The 16,244-nt window shown below is 39.0% G+C and overlaps 1 protein-coding gene across 2 annotated transcripts; it reads right to left on the minus strand.

Annotated features, from left to right (window-relative positions):
* Positions 1-866: 866 nt before the first annotated feature.
* On the minus strand, positions 867-14,893 carry LOC108249847 (casein kinase II subunit alpha'). 2 transcript variants are annotated; one of them, XM_017439476.2, is made up of 12 exons: positions 14,679-14,892; positions 12,474-12,841; positions 12,284-12,395; positions 12,041-12,142; positions 11,862-11,912; positions 11,641-11,700; positions 6,889-6,972; positions 6,196-6,306; positions 6,008-6,109; positions 4,199-4,299; positions 1,408-1,556; positions 867-956 (listed from the first exon to the last, which is right to left on the minus strand). In XM_017439476.2, exons 2-12 carry the CDS (start codon positions 12,578-12,580, stop codon positions 883-885), a joined length of 1,053 nt encoding a protein of 350 aa, XP_017294965.1. In that variant the 5' UTR covers positions 12,581-12,841; positions 14,679-14,892; the 3' UTR covers positions 867-882. The 2 variants fall into 2 exon arrangements, with proteins under 2 accessions (XP_017294965.1, XP_017294966.1); XM_017439477.3 differs by lacking the exon at positions 11,862-11,912 and having other exon boundaries at positions 871-956; positions 14,679-14,893.
* Between the last annotated feature and the right edge of the window lie 1,351 nt (positions 14,894-16,244).

Raw genomic sequence — 16,244 nt, forward strand, 5'->3', positions numbered from 1 at the left:
GATGTCACAAAAAACAATGGATTCAATTTTTGTGATGCGATCCAGATTATGATACGGATCGCACTTTGTTTGTTTGTTTGTTTATCCCATTGTGGCCTTGGGTAGTGGGGATTGGTTGTTGTGTTGAAAATAGCACATCATTAGCACTACGTTGTGATAGTGTCAGAAGTGTGTTACCGTATTTTCACTGGACTGTAAGGCGTATTAAGCGAAACAAAACAGTCCTGTCTTTTTGGAGAATACTGCACCAACGTAAAGGCCCCCACATACTCGGGCGTACTTCACTCTGCCGAGGTCCGCGCACACTTGGAAGTTTTTAAGTTAATTTGTTTTTATGACCACATACGCGTACTCTGTGTCGCACAATAAACTGCCCGGCGAGGAACAGTGTTGACATCGACACCAGCCGCTCTCAGGTGTTAATCAGCACCAGCTCGACAGGTGTGCTGCCCTGCTGGTGAAGAAACAGGGCTAATGGCTCCTTCTTTTCTTTGTTTTTATAAAGCTAAGAGGCGAGCGATCTCTTCCTCCTCGTCCGGTGTCACGGACAGTCCACCCGGAGTACTCACAGTACCCCTGAGTATGTGGGGGGCCAAAAGCTGCAAGTGGTAGTTTACCAAAGTCGTACTAAAACATTACGACTTCTTACATACATAAGGCGCTCCGGATTATAAGGCGCACCGTCGTTTTTTGAGAAAATTAAAGGCCTTTAAGTGTGCCTTCTAGACCGGAAAATACGGTACTATCTGGTGCCAGTAAGAGGCAACAAAATACAGATGCTGATCAAAACAACAGTCAGATAAATTCTTTGTATATTTTTACAACTCTTCCAATATTTGAAAATCATTGACGATCTGTGCTGGATACCTGCTTCTCTGGTTATCATGTTGCATTGGAGCTGCTTATTGCCTTTGTGCCTTCTGTGTTGGCGTTTGCCTGTTCCTTCACCACTGGATCTGATGAATAAACACACACCGTCAGTATTCTGCAACAGCACAAACACCAAAAACTGTCATCTGAAATGCATAAGTAGATCCTGGAACTGAAGATTAATCTATAAAAAAGACTACAGCTCAGATAAGTGGTCTAAAATATCAAGAAAATACTTCATGTGAAAACTGACGAGTTCTTGTTTCAGTGAAGTGCAATATTTCAATTGAAAGATGATTCCCCTTCAACATCAAAACAGGGCAGCTGATTATTAGTTAACAGATCTTTTTTCATACCAAGAAATGTTTAAATACTTGAATGTCCTCCAAAATAACTGGAACCCTAGCAGTCTTATTAAAAGCATGCCTGAGTTCTGCAAAATGATCCAGGTTTCAAGACAAAATGTGTTTGATCTGTGTTGAGTGTGTTGAGTTTGTGACGCTGTCAGGTTTAAATGCTCAGCCTGGAGGTACTAACAGAAGTATGGGTGTCGCATGGCCTCAGCCGCCGTCACTCTCTGCTGGTGGTCGTAGCGAAGCAGCTTGTCCAGCAGGTCCAGCGCTTCCGGACTCACCAGGTGCTGGTTCTCTGACTGGATGAACTGCTCCCAGCGCTTCCTCGTTTGTCTGGAAACATCAAGTCCATATATAAGTACCAGAACATATTCCCATCAAAACTGGGTACACGTTCAAATGGTTTTAAAAGAAAACTTGTGCTTCCCAACTAAAATATGTTGAGAAAAGCAGATGGATTATTTTAATTATATCAAAATTGTAGTATTTATTGCATAGTAAATACTGTGTTCTGAGATGATGACATTTGCTTAAATAACAGTATTTGCTGTTTTTCTGGGTTACTACACTTTTTCTTGTTTGAGTTTCCAGAATTTTCCAGACTCAAATTATTAGATTTTCTGATCATTTTTTAGCTATCTTTTAGGTCAAATTGTGAATAAATTGAATTTGTTTGTTCAGGAGTGTGGTTTTATTATCTGTATGCTTCTGTAAAATTATTAGATGTGAGAAGAATTTTCTTGTCTCCTCAAAATGATTTTTCCAATGTGAGGATAAACAACAAGAGATGTATTTGTGACCTTAATGAGTCATAATGAGGGATTTGATTTTTCCATTTTGACTTATTATTTTCAAATCACCATCTCAAAATCTTCAAAATGATATGTAGTTTGTTTGTGTTCAGCGATTTATCACCCATGATGTCACACATTCTTCCAAGGAGTTTCCAAGCGCTTCGGAAACCAGCAGAGAAAAACAACCTAGATTCTTTCTTTATTACTGCAAAACATAATATTTTCCCTCCTCCTGCGTGCATTAGGACTCATGTTACCAGAACAGATCACATTTGTTTTTTAACACTGTTCTGTTTTATGTCAATCTTTAAGAAATATCCCATGTAAGCGTTTTTTGCCTAAATAAAACATTTTTCAATCAGAATTTACAAATTCCTTTCACCCCAACATGCAAAACTGTCTATGTTAATATATTTTTAAATTAATTGAACTCTTTTTATATGGACCTGTGTATGGTTGTCAGCTACATGATAAAGTTATTACATCATCCTTGATAAGCAAACAATAATCAGCTTTTCCAGTTTCTGGAAGTTGGTAATCCTCGTGCTATATGAACCTGAAGTCCTGCTCATTTAAGCAACTTTTATTGGTTAGAAAATTCTATAGGTCTTGAAACAGATGGTTTTATTTATTTCATACCTATCGAGATCTAAATAAATCCATTTTCATATTTTTCAATACTTTACAAAACTTAGTAGTAACCCTGGCTTTTGTTTGTAGTTTTCAGTCAAAAGGCCACAAAAGAGGAAAAATTAATCTTCATAGATATTCTACAAAATAGAACAAATACAGCTTCCTACAAACACACACTTTGTTCAAGCCACATCTTTCCCAAAGCATCTTTGATCTTTATTCCAGTGCCAACAGGAATAAAGAAACTTGAAAAAAGTAATCATTGAATGCACATCTACAACTAATTAACTTTTGAAGTCAACCAGATACAAGATGGCCGCTTCAGCTAACTGAAGTCTATAACTGTAGCTGAGAGTCATCCTCAACACATACTCTGAGCATGACTTATTTTCAAGGTTTGACAGAAAAGGCAACAACTACTTCGTTTTTCAACCTCAGACCATTTTAGTCTGAAACTGTGGGATGAAAGGTGGAGGGTTACATGCCTGCCTTCAAGGAATGCATTTTTATATCATCATCTCATAGGCACCAGCTCCCCACAACCCAGAATGGAGAAGCGGGTAAAGAAAATGGATGGATTATGATTTTATAACAGATGTCTAAAGACAACAGTTTTTGGGCTAACTCTGGCACATTTACAGCAGTGTTTCTTAATGCTGTTAAATCATAGGGAGCTTTTCTCTGGGTGTATTTATACAGCAAATAAGAACACTGAGGTGACATTACAGCCGACTGGGAGTCACTAAATCCCAGGCTTAACTGCTTTTTTATTTGTGTTTATATATAAATATATATATATTATTGTTTTTTTTTAATAGGACCAACATTTTATAGTTTTTTTTTCTCCCTATAACCAGGTTCCACACTTGTGCACATTAGTTTATTCAGCCACACTACACTCATGTTCACCACAAAGCAAGGAAAAATCCTAAAATGACTCTAAATAATAACATCTGTGTATTATAATCAGCCAATCTAGTAGTTATAAGAAGTATGAAAGTGTCAATCTAAAAGCAGCAGAATTATTCAACCACTGTAGTCCTGCTCCTGTAACAGTAGGAAATGCAGTCCCTGTGCATGTGTGGTTTTCTCCGGGTCCGCTGGACCTGCCACCTGCCACGGGTGTACTCTGCTTCTCACACAGTGATGGCAGGAGACAGGCACCAGCTCCCCGCGACCCAGAGAGGAAACAGTGGGTAAACAAACAGGTTTCCAAATGTCTAAACCACAGTTAGCTGCTCCTCTAACAGCGACCAGTAAATGATTCCCACAGAAAGCTGTTCAACTATTCAGGCCTTGATAATCCATTTGGACATGATTGTTTTTTTTACCTAACCAGCTTGACGATACCTTCAGTCAAAGTTGCCACACCCTGTGGCTTAGGGTGTATGTTTAACAGATGATGACAGAATGTGGAGCTCATCCAGGTATGTCCACTCTTTGTCTTTACTGTTTCAACCATAATCAGGCTCGACTTGATCTCACATCTTTGATCAAACTTGGACCTCAATAAGCTGATTGTAGAAAAAGCTGACAGCTGATACTCACTGTCCCAGCAGGTCTTTGAAGCGAGCATCCAGTTCTATGTGGTACTTGTGCAGATAGTTGAACAGCTCGTCCGTGCCGAGGACCTTAGCGATGCGGACCAGCTGGGCAGCAGAAAACAGTTTTGGCTCACATACAGCACTGTGCAACACTCTGAAGTAAACACTTGTTTCTTAAAATTTTATTTTCAAATAGCCAGGCTTGAATGGAATCTTTTAAATAGTGCATATTTTGGCACCAACAAGGTGATTCCCATTGAGCTACTAGCTGAAAAACTTGTCATCCAGGAGACATCTTTCAGGTCCTGTTTCAAATTTTTGCTGTATTTTTCTTGTTTTCTAAACACGTGACTTTTAAATACTGTTCATCTACTGGAGTGTTTTTGGCCTGGCATTTATTTTCTTGTCACCCACACTATAGCTTGAATATTTCTTTATAAAGCACTTATTGTACAATATGCTGTCAAGGACAAGAACTGGAGTGAAAATTTTGTTTAAAAAACTAAAAAGAAGGAACTCAAAGAGTGTTAAAAGCCCTACAGAGATTGTCTCATATCTGTTTAAAGTAGAATGGTTTAATAGTTCTTCAGAAGGTCTTGCAAACTTTGTCTTTGGACTTTGGCTGATTTTTCACCCACTTTCAGTCCTTGTTCCTGATCATGACATGCTGTGCAGTTTGTGCTTAAAATGTGAAAGAAAAGAAAAACACCCTCTCGATACATTTTGTTTTTAGGAACCAAGGAAAAAGGAGCAGATACAGAATCTTTCAGGTGATTTGAGTTTGCAGGAATCTCCTAGATGAAGATAAAATCCTGTTTTCTGTCCAACTGTGTTTTCTTTGGCTTTTTCTCAGAGATTAAACTAAAGAAATGAGAGCAAACTGTAACTATGTGTCAGGGTGCTCTCATTTTATTTCATTTATGTTTTGTCAAGTTGTCAGTTATTTGTCTCTAGCTTTGACAAATTTGGACACTGGTCCATTCCTTCGTTTTAGGAACTTTTTTATGCCTGAATGACTCATAGATTAGAGTTAAATCAACAAACAGAACAATGCTCAGTAACTAGACTGAGTGAAAAAGCAGTCAATGTCCAAAGGAAAGCTTTGAAAGCCCTTCAAACCATCTGGAGAACTACTGATCAAGACCACATTAAATGAATTATAAAAAAGTCTGGCTGCTTGGAAGGAAAAAAAAAGAGGATTGATTTAAAAGTTTTGCACTGTACTGTAGATTTTCCTAAACATAAAATAAAAGCAGCAGAGATTATTTACAAACTGCAGCTTTCATCAGTTCTAATTTCTGATATTTGTGTTTCATAATTACCTCAGGGTGACTAAAAATTGTTTCACACATAAACTAACAGCAGGGGGCGCCACAAAGCAATGTTACCGTGCTGTACTGCCATTACCCACCATCTCAAATTGTTCCAGAGCCACAAAACCTATCAGGATATGACACCCTTGCTCTTAAAAACTCCTGAATTTTACTGACACCAAAGGAGAAATGAAAAAAATCAAAAATAATACAAGCTCAAAAGGACACAAATGTTGGCTTTAATAATTTAATCTTTCACTTGTGTGAGAAAAAAAAATCTTTTTCTGGGAGTAAAGTTACTCAAGTAAACTAAGATTTGGTTTGTTTGTTTTTTAGTTGCAAACGTTTCTGAAAATGGAGTCAGATTTATAATTACATTAGTTTAGTTTTTAAACACACTTAGCTGATGTTATTTGTTTCTCAGGAAGTAAAACCCATCAAAGCAAGTGTCTGTCCCTTTTGACTATATTTAGGTCCAGTTTCTTTTTACGGCCTCATACCTGATCGTAGTTGTCTTGGCCGTGAAAAAACGGCTCTTTCAGAAAGATCATGCTGGCCAACATGCAGCCTAAACTCCACATGTCCAAACTATAGTCATACATCTAAAAAAAACAGAAACAAATACAAGGAATGATTTCAGAGTGAATACAGACTGGGGAGAAGTTGCAATTTTCCAGAATAAATGTACCTGATAGTCCACAAGCAGCTCGGGGCCTTTGAAATAACGAGAGGCCACTCTCACGTTGTATTCCTGAGAGGGATGGTAAAATTCAGCCAAACCCCAATCTATAAGACGAAGCTGGGACACAGAAACACACATACATTAACTAGGAGTTTTGTTTAGTTTGATTTGCCTTATGTAAGAACATAACACCAAGTTGTCTCAAATCTAACATGAAGCGTCTGAAAATTAATACAAATTATTATAGAAACAATCATGATCACAGAGCAGAGGTGGGCAATCCTGGTCCTCAGAAACAAGGAAAACATGCAGGATGGTGGCCCTGAGGACCAGGGTTACCCACCCGTCATAGAGGCATGTTGGCAGCAGTACACTAAAATATTTATTAAGAAACAAAGTAGTTAAATTTTCTTTTCTTTTGATGCAGTTTAAACTACTGCTTATGAAAAACATACAATTTTATACAAAACAAAAATCAGCTCTGTTACATTGAAATTGTCAAAAACGTTTGTTAAAATTATTTAGTGTGTCTGTCTAAGTGCTTTGTGTTAAATAAAAAATGCTCACTGAGCACATGCTTCATTTCTGACAGGAAATCATAGGTTTATAGATTTGTTTTAGAAAGCCACAACTTATGATTAACTAATGATGATTTATGTCATTTTATAGTGTTCTAATAACAGTAAAACTTCTCAGAACCTTCCTCAGCTGGTGGTCGATCATCACATTGTGGGGCTTCACGTCTCTGTGCATGATGCCCATACTGTGACAGTAATCCAGAGCCTTAAAGAAAAAACAAAAACATATTCAGCAAAGAAGTCTGCATTTTTTTCCCACACAAAACTGCATAGAATACTTAGTTTTTAACCTCCTGTGTGCACCTGTAGATGTAGTGAAGTGAAGTGAGATTTATTTATATAGCAACAAGGTGATCCAAAGTGCTTTACAACAGAAACAACAACAGAATCAAATACAGCAGGTACATAATGAAACAGAAGAAAAAAAAACAAAACACATTAATCATGTATAATCTAAATGAAGTACAGGGTAATCTAAGTAAAATCATGAAACTAAACATATCTAAACATGAGCTAAGACAGTCAAAATAGTCGCTAAAATAATCAAAATAAAAACTAAACAACAATTAGGAATCTAACAATATCTAAAATATGCGCTAAGATAAACTAAACTAAACGTACAGGAAGGCTAAATAAGCTAAACCATGACAATCCTAAAACTAACGGTACAGAACTTTCTAACAATACCCCAGGCCCGCTAAAACAGCCGATGTAAGAGTTACTAACTAAGATAATGATGGAGGGANGGGGGTGTAGAGGCGATGAAAGACGATGTGGTGCATGTTGTATGTGTGTGTCTGTGTGCGTGTGTGTTTGCAGATGAATCACTTCACAGAGGCCATTGTCTTTGATGTTTATCAGGCAGCCCAGAGCAGAATCACAGATGTCCTTAGGCAGAGGGGGCAGAGCATCTTGTTTACATAAAATCCAGGAGAAATTGATATAGCTGACCAAGGTCAGCCTAGGGGAGCCAAATTCACAAACAAACAGTAATTGTTTTGGTTCAGGCAGACTGTTTTTGTCTGCCTTGAAAAGTCTTGCTGATACTTCTCAATGGCGAATCCAAACAGCCAAATTCCAGGACCATTCCGCCTGATTCGAGCGAGCAACTTCCTCAAGATGTAACCCATATTATGAGTTCCAGAACTGCAAATCATTCCAACTTGCGATTCAGCTCCCGTAACCACACAGTTTGATTGCTGACCGCCGAACCCATCAAACGAATCTGACGATAATTCAGGTAACTGCTTAATCCAAACAGCAGAAATCCTGTTATCAAAAATCCAAATATGTAAAGATCTTCCAAAGACAAAAATTGTTAGACAAACAATTATTCCATTTCCTAGAAGAATTCTAGAATTGCACCGACTCAGAGTGGCAGCACGTTGGAGTAGCTCTGTACCTCTCGTTAAGATTTATTTTCTTTTTTTCAAATTTCATTCTTGTTTTCCCTTGGAAAATAGCTTTTTTTTTGGACAACTATTCCTTTTCATCTTGGATGCTGTGCAGCTGGATTGATTTTTTCCAATACTTTTTATATTATACTCTTTTGTTATGATGCGTAACCATAGCAACAGGGTGGTTTACAACAGGGAGCAGATGATTAACATGGCAGAAGCAGAAATAATACGACAACTGAAGCCAGAAATCCCAGAGGAATTGAAAAGGGGGCATTGTGGATCCAGAGCAGGAGCAAAGAGGAGAGTGAGAAGGAGGAAGTTCAAACCATCTCTGCCATCCATCACCATGGGCAACGTGAGATCCTTAGCTAACAAGTTGGATGAACTTCAAGCCCTGATAAGAACGCAGCAAGAGTATCAGGAATGTAGTATTATGTGTTTTACTGAGACATGGCTGCAGGATCATATCCCTGACTCCAACATCTCTCTGCCGGGCTTCCTGACTATACAGGCAGAATTCTCCAAACCTGGAGAAGCTGGGGTCTCTGGACTATATATAGTCACCATAGAGTCATATGAATGACTCAAGTGAACCACATCACTCTAGTGATTAACCCGAGTCTGTAAAATGAGCCCAATTTACCAGCTCTAATAACGAGAAGGGAGCACATTTATTATCCAGTATCTCACTTGGTTGTGGCTGTTGGTGAACGGCATTCATGAGGGAAACCTTTCATCGTGTGAGTTGAAAAAACTGGTCAAAATCTGCCCATCTTCTAAGGTTGGGTGACTGGACGAATTTATCGACCATCGATGATAGGCTGAGCCATCCAACAGTTGTTTTTTTAGGAGCGATTTTCTTTTTTGTTTTTTTATTTGCCAACGCACCCCCACTCCACCCTCACCTGTCTGCCACCAAATGCAGTGTCGATTTATTTCCTTAAACTTATAGCGGAAAGAAAGAATGGCAGTAGCACAGTTCAGAAAACACAATTATTTAAACAATAACCACAGTGGGGAAACAGAGACTGGCTTTTTTTTTTTTAAACCAATATAACTGTACTTACAGTTCCAGTGTTTCTGTCTTACAAACTCGGCTACATGTGAAACGACAAATATAAAATTAAACAAAAACTAAACAATAAAAATGAACTCCTCCAGCAGAGAACGTGTGTGCTTCCATAAAAAAAAAAAAAACTTCACAGCTGTTTTTAGTCTTCTACTGAGTGATTTGGCGCATACAAAATAAATAAAAGACTAAATATTTCAAAAAACTACACTGTCTCAGAATCAGAACAAGAAGATAAAGGGAAACTTTTCCTTCCAGACAGAGCTTATAAAGTCTATGACAAGAAAACAAGCATGTTTACTTTATCGAGTTTCAGCAGGGTGCGCAGGTTGTTAACAACTTTACCAGCGGTGCTAAAGACGCGCTCCGAAGCTGTGCTTGTTGCCGGTATGCACAGATATTTTCTGCCATTTGAGATGACAAAAAAGTCCAGACGTCACCTGCGCGAATATGTCGCCCATCGTCATTTGTTGGACTGACGAATATCGGCTGAAAGAATTTTACATATCGCCCAACCTTAGTATGTTCATTTCTGAAGTGTACTCCAGTAGAATAAATGATAAATGTGGGGTGGCTGCTAAGTTGGGTACAAATCGAGCACAATGTGGGCAGAAGTGGGCAATGAAATATTTTTAACAGCCTAAAATACAGATTTGCTCATCGTGCCCACAACATGCCATGATTTCTAAAAATTAGTCACTTAAAATGTAGCCACATAATCCACTGGTTGCTTCATCACAAACAATCAGAATTCAGTGAGACTGCAACTTTTTTCTGACAATTTTGAGTCGCCAACAGTTGCAGCCCAGTTAAATACTACCTTTAGTCTTAAAAAAACATTCTGTGACACAGAAGGTGGGAAGTAGCAAAATCAAATGGACAAATCAAGCATGACAGATGATTTTGTCCACAACTACAGAAATGATACACACACACACCGCCGTGTGGCATCCATATTTATTTCTGTAAACACGGCGTGCTGCTTGTGATGTCACATCATCTGCGAATATGGGTCACTTCAGAACTGTAGACTGTTCACACTGGAGTCTGTATTTTAATTATAATGTGAACAACCACGCAAAAAAAGTGTCTTAGCAAAAACTCAGACGTGAGCAGACCAGTTGTGTGAACGTAGCCTTTGTCACCAACAGAACTTACTTTAACTGTTTAGACCAAGGGTGTCCAGTCCTGGTCCTGGAGGGCCACTATCCTGCATGGTTTTCTTGTTTCCCTGCTCCAACACACCTGATTCCGTGGGTAAATGACCCTTTCATGTTCTGCAGAAGCCTGTTAATCATTGATTCAGATCAGGTGTGTTGGAGCAGAGGAACAAGGAAAACATGCAGGATGGTGGCTCTCCAGGACCAGGATTGGAGACCCCTGGTTTAGACACTTGGTGCACACTAAAGATAAGACAAACTGTTGTTCAGTTTCCTTCCAAATAAATCCAGTTTAACCATTCCAACATGAACTGAGTCTCTTCTGCTACCCTGATATACCCCAATGTAATGAAGGACCATGTCTAATATTTGAAGAAAATAAAACACTTCAAACTAGTTTAAAGAGTGAAGACTTTACTTTAGTAGAGCCAGATGCAAACATGTCTAATTTGAGAGTTTAGATTTAATAAAAAAATAATTTTGTGTCTTGTTCAGTACTGAAGACCCAGCAGTACCGTTTATTGTATCATCAGAGACCAAATAATTTTGAGCTCAAGGCTTTTCATGTCAAACATAAAGTAAGATGACAGCAAACTGAACGGGAGCAGGTTAGAGTGGGACAACCTGTTAAACTTTTGTATAATATTAATAAAAATTAGAGTGTGTCTACAGCTTTAAGGGAGAGTGGCAAAGAGAAAGCCACTGTTGAAAAAATACTCATACTAATTCTCAATTAGTTTGCCAAACTTTAGTAGAGATTTAATGTGTTACTTTAAAGGAGGTGAATATTTACGCTATTACTTATTTTACATTGAACCTTTTTATTTCATTGGTATTATTCTGTATACATGTTATTTCATGACAACATTGAAGAGTTCCTGATTTGTTTTTGTAAGGAAGGCCAGTTTATACTGACACTGATTGATTCATGACAACAATAGAGAAGAGAGCAGTCGTTCTCCAATAAGAGAGTTGGAGGTTCGATTCCTGGCAGCAGTCACATGTCGAAGTGTCCCTGGGCAAGACACTGAAGCCCTCATTGCCTCTAATGTGTGCCCATCAGTGAATGAAGGGAGTTTAAAGCGCATAATTTATTCAGGTTAGCTTTGTAGAGATGTAGTAAAGTGCTGAATGTGTGTGGTTGGGTAAATGAGGGCACAGGTTGTGTTGTAAAGCACTTTGAATAGTCTGGTTGGCTAGAAAGGAGATAAGTACAATCCATTTACCATTTAATAAAATCTTACCTTAAGGAGCTCATACATGTAGTAACGAATATCGTAGTCTGTCAGCTTCTGGTAAAGCTCCTGTGAACCAAATAAAAGACACTTGTTTGGAGACTTCACAGGCTACATGACGTCAGAGGCTTCTACATGTGTACAACATTAACTGGAAGGTTGCACATATGATTATTAATGGATATCAATGCCTTCGCATGGATGGTAGTTCTGCAGCCAAACTAAAGTACCTTAAAATCTGTGTTATTGATGTACTCAAAGACAAGCGCTGGTGTTCTGGACTGTAAAGAGAGGACAACACACGGCTTCACTGACAACAGCAGCAGGTAAGTGGTGACCATTAGCATGACCGGATTAACACGGCTGACATGCCGGCATGCAGCACACTGACTGCACGTCTCCCACTCACCACCGGGTCTTTGACTGTATCGATCAAGCGAATGATGTTAGTTCCACCTCGCAGGTTTTCAAGAATTTTTATTTCCCGTTTGATCTTCTTCTTCTTGACGGGCTGAAGATGAAAAAAAGAAAAAAAAGACTTAAACACATAAAAATGTAATCTTTTTGGGACAAAATCTTAAATACACCTCTAAATAAATGACAACTAGAACAGAATTTATCGAATTTTATGGTGAGATAAAAGATGTCTTACTTTTAAGATTTTTACCACCACTTTCTCATTGTTTGTCACATTTATGGCCTCAAAAACTTCACTGTATTTCCCTCTGCCCAGTTTGCGCACCAGCTGATAGTTGTCTTGATTGCTGAAGAGAGTAGGAAACATTTAGGAGTAAATAACATTCTGATTCTGACTGCAGTGGGGTTAACTTAAGACTCCGTACCTCCAGTTTGGCACATGTGCGTCATAGTCCCAGTACTCTCTGTTCTTCTGTGTGTTGACATCAGTGTATACCCGAGCTTTGCTGCTGGCCGGCGAAGATCCGGGCATCGCAAGCTTTGAGGCTCTTCCTTCCCCTTCCACTAAATACTTGTTAGCTTGATACTGGAAGGCAGCACAGCGGCTGTGCAGAGTTTGCGACTCTAAGATCCTTGCGCTTTGCTTACCATTGGCTTCGGCTGCTTGTGCTTTCTGATTCAAGACGCTGATCCAGTCCAAACTGGTTGCAGTGCAAACTGACAGAGCTACAATTACGGAATGAGCAAAGCCCCTGAGACAGATGTTTGGTAGGATGGGATGAAGAACCGCCAGCTGTAAGGAGACAGAGGAGTTCAGGAGGTAATTTTTATTTACTGACCTGGCAACAGCAAGCAATTAATCTGCAAATCAAGGTGTGACTGTTGGCAGTTAGTTGGTGACTCAATATTGCAAGAAAATAGGTAACATTTCTGTTGTAGTCCTGCTAAATTCTGTCTATATGCAACCAAGCAAGCAGCAAGCCAAGAGGCCGCATTTTTGTGTGGACTAACTTAGAAAATCAAGACCTATTTTGTGTGCTTGTGAAACGACTTATGAAACTATTCTAGGTTATGGACACTATTTTGTTGCTCATCTCCACCCACATCATACCCACCGAGGCCCATTTTGTACATATTTTGGCAGCCATCCCCAGGGTTCTGATTTAATCTTACGGAGTACAGTTTAGAAATGAAGACTGGCACATTTGGACCAGTATTTTTAAAAAATGATTATTTATCACCAGTGTGGCTTTTAGATCTGGACATTTAGGGCAGTTGCCTTGAGGGTTTTCTATCATAGATGAGCTTTCATGCAAGTGTCAAGACACAGCTGTAGGCCTGTAAAATTTAAAGGAATTAAAATGAGAAGGGTTCAAGACCCCCTCGCTATTTTTTAAAATATTTGTCACACAATCTTTTTAAAAAATAAGTTCAAAATTCAAGGAACAAGACTGTAAGCCTCTGAGCCACAGCTCAGTGACATACTGGCTTTCTTTATTACAAACTAACTGTAAACAAGATCAACTCACTGAGAAAAATCAAGAAAATAAGTTTTGTAATGAAACAAAACAACTTCCTTTATTGTGAACGAATGGAATTAAAAAGACATTTGACTTGTTTTAGTGCAATTGTTACAGCTGAGCTGTTATTGCAACCCTTATGTCCATTAACCCCACACATTTTCTATTTTAAAAAAAAACAAGACTTTTCAGAAATATATATTTTTCATTTCTCAGCCAATCTCTGGATTTGTTTTATATTTTTAAGCTGAAACACTTACTGTAAACATGTTCTGTAAAGAAAATGTTGAAACTTTATATTTCTTTCTTCAGGGAGCGTTGTTCGTTTACTCCGTTACCTTCTTCCAGTGATTGGACTTTATGTTACCAAACATCTGATGTTTTATGTGTCAAAAACACGAATTAATCATGACAAATCCATATTTATATCTTTTAAAAACCAGAATAGGAAGAACAGTCTAAAAGACCCAGAGTTTTTTTTTTTTTAATCAGTATTTGTCCAGAACTGGAAAACAGAAAAATGTAAATTCCAACATTAAAACTCCGTGGGATCCCTGCCATTTTCCCAAATTGTCTGTGATTTTATCCTAGTTTTGGAGTAGTTTATGTAATTATATGCGCCTCTGACATCTTTATAAACCTGTCAGATATCATTTGAGTCCATTTCGAGCTTGACATTTGCGATCAGTGAATATTTGTCAGATATCCGCGCATACTGTCGCTTCTCTCCAGCAGGCCTGTTTAACATCATCATCGTTGTGTTGGAGCTCTGAAACAGGGTCACGAAACTACAACCAGTTTTCCTGCAAACCTGAGGGCTAAAATCGCTGTGAACCAGTGAACTCTGTCACTGAACCTGAGGAGACTACAGTAACTCTGTCCCGACAATAGCTAGCGTCATCTCCTACAAATTAAACTGTCGCTAACGATGCTAACCAGTAACGGTGACCCGTCTGCTTAAAACGGATTAAAGTCATACATTTTGGCACGAAGCTGGAGGATTGTAAACAGAATTATGGTATGAATTCAATCGTTATGTACAGAAAACACAAACGAGCCGCCTTATTTTTGAGCGGCGTCATTTCAGAGGCTAAAAGTTAGCCGGCTAACCTCGTCGTCGGTAGCTTGAGCGCAGAAAACGTCACCCACAGTTGATCGCTTGCGGGTCTAATTTTGCTGTCCGTGAGGTGATGTGAGCCAAGCAGGTCCGAGGTGATCGATAATATTGGTGATTTATTGACTTGGCAGAGATGGGTGGTGGTGGCGGAGTAACATCCAGCAGCTCTGCAGTAAACATCACCCGGAAGTTAATCGAGCCGCAGCTCCATCAGCCCAGACAGATGGAAGTAAATAAAGAAATGCATCAACAAATAACACACGTATTGTTTTAGTTTGGTAAAGCACAGTGCAATTAAATCCATTTAAAACCAAAAAGAAGTAGTTTAAATGTAAGTAAAATCACAATATAATAACCTACAAATTTTAATTTATCATAAATCTGTGACAAAATATAATAAATTAATTTTATTTTATGTGAGCTTAATTTAACTCACTTGTTTCACAGATTGACAGTGTCATGGAAAATTATTATTGCCCTTTGAACTTTTCCACATTTCATTGAGTTTGCCTCAGGGAATTTGGTTAGCCTTCTCCAGATCCTCAGAACCAAAGTCCCAGGATCCGTTTGGTTTCCACCTTCCTAGGACTCAGCTGCCAGGACTTGGTACAGGGTGCCCCCCCATCTCCTGCTGCTCAGACCTCAGTCTTCTCTGCAGGAGCTGGCCTCCTCTTGGTCCAGTCAAAGCCCAGGAGTCCAGGCTCAACCAGCAAACCCTCAAAGGCCAGCTCCCCCAGGCCTGGATCCAGGGGGGTGCCCCGGTTTCCCTTTACCAGGCAAGGTATCCTGACAAGTCCTCCCCCACCAGAGGCTAGTGCCCTCAACAACATGGCCCCCAGGGTGTCAGGGTCACTCACACCCCTCCATCACGATGAGGTGGCGTTCTGCGGAGAGGTTTACTCTGACACCCTGAGTTAAACCAACTGCTTTCAGAGGTCACCCAATTAGTCCACCTGGGTTTCATTTAGTCTTGGTATAATATAGGTGTTTTGTAAAGGCCTCAGAGGTTTATTACAGAACGGCTGTGATCAAACAGCATCATGAAGCCCAAGAAACACACCATGTGTGGAGTGTGTCAGGGATAAAGTTATTGAGAAGTTTAGGATTAGATTATAAAACAAGATCCCAAGACTTTACCAGCTCATAGAGCATTGTTCAGTCCATCATTGAAAACAGGAAGTGGAATAGTACATGTTGTATCTGTAGTAATCTCATTAACAGAATCTAAGCTCTGCCCATGGAAATTTACACAACTAACTGCTTTTCAGTTTTACCCAATGTAAAAATGGTTGGTTCAGAAAGCATTAGATGTTTTCTGTAGAACTGAACCTCAGTCAGACTTTTAACTACAGAATCATGTGGGGTTTTTCACTGTTCCTGAGCACTTCTTGTTCCCTTCAGTTCTGACTATGTCTGGTTAAAATGTGTTGCTTCTGTCTGAAACATATCAGTCTTATTGGCTCATTAAATAATATCATATGCCTGTTGTGTCTCTGTTACCAAAACATCATGAACCATTGGATGTACTTTACTGAAACTTTCAGAAAGTATTTAATATA

Source organism: Kryptolebias marmoratus, linkage group LG15 (assembly GCF_001649575.2).
Source record: "Kryptolebias marmoratus isolate JLee-2015 linkage group LG15, ASM164957v2, whole genome shotgun sequence".
NCBI lineage: Eukaryota > Metazoa > Chordata > Actinopteri > Cyprinodontiformes > Rivulidae > Kryptolebias > Kryptolebias marmoratus.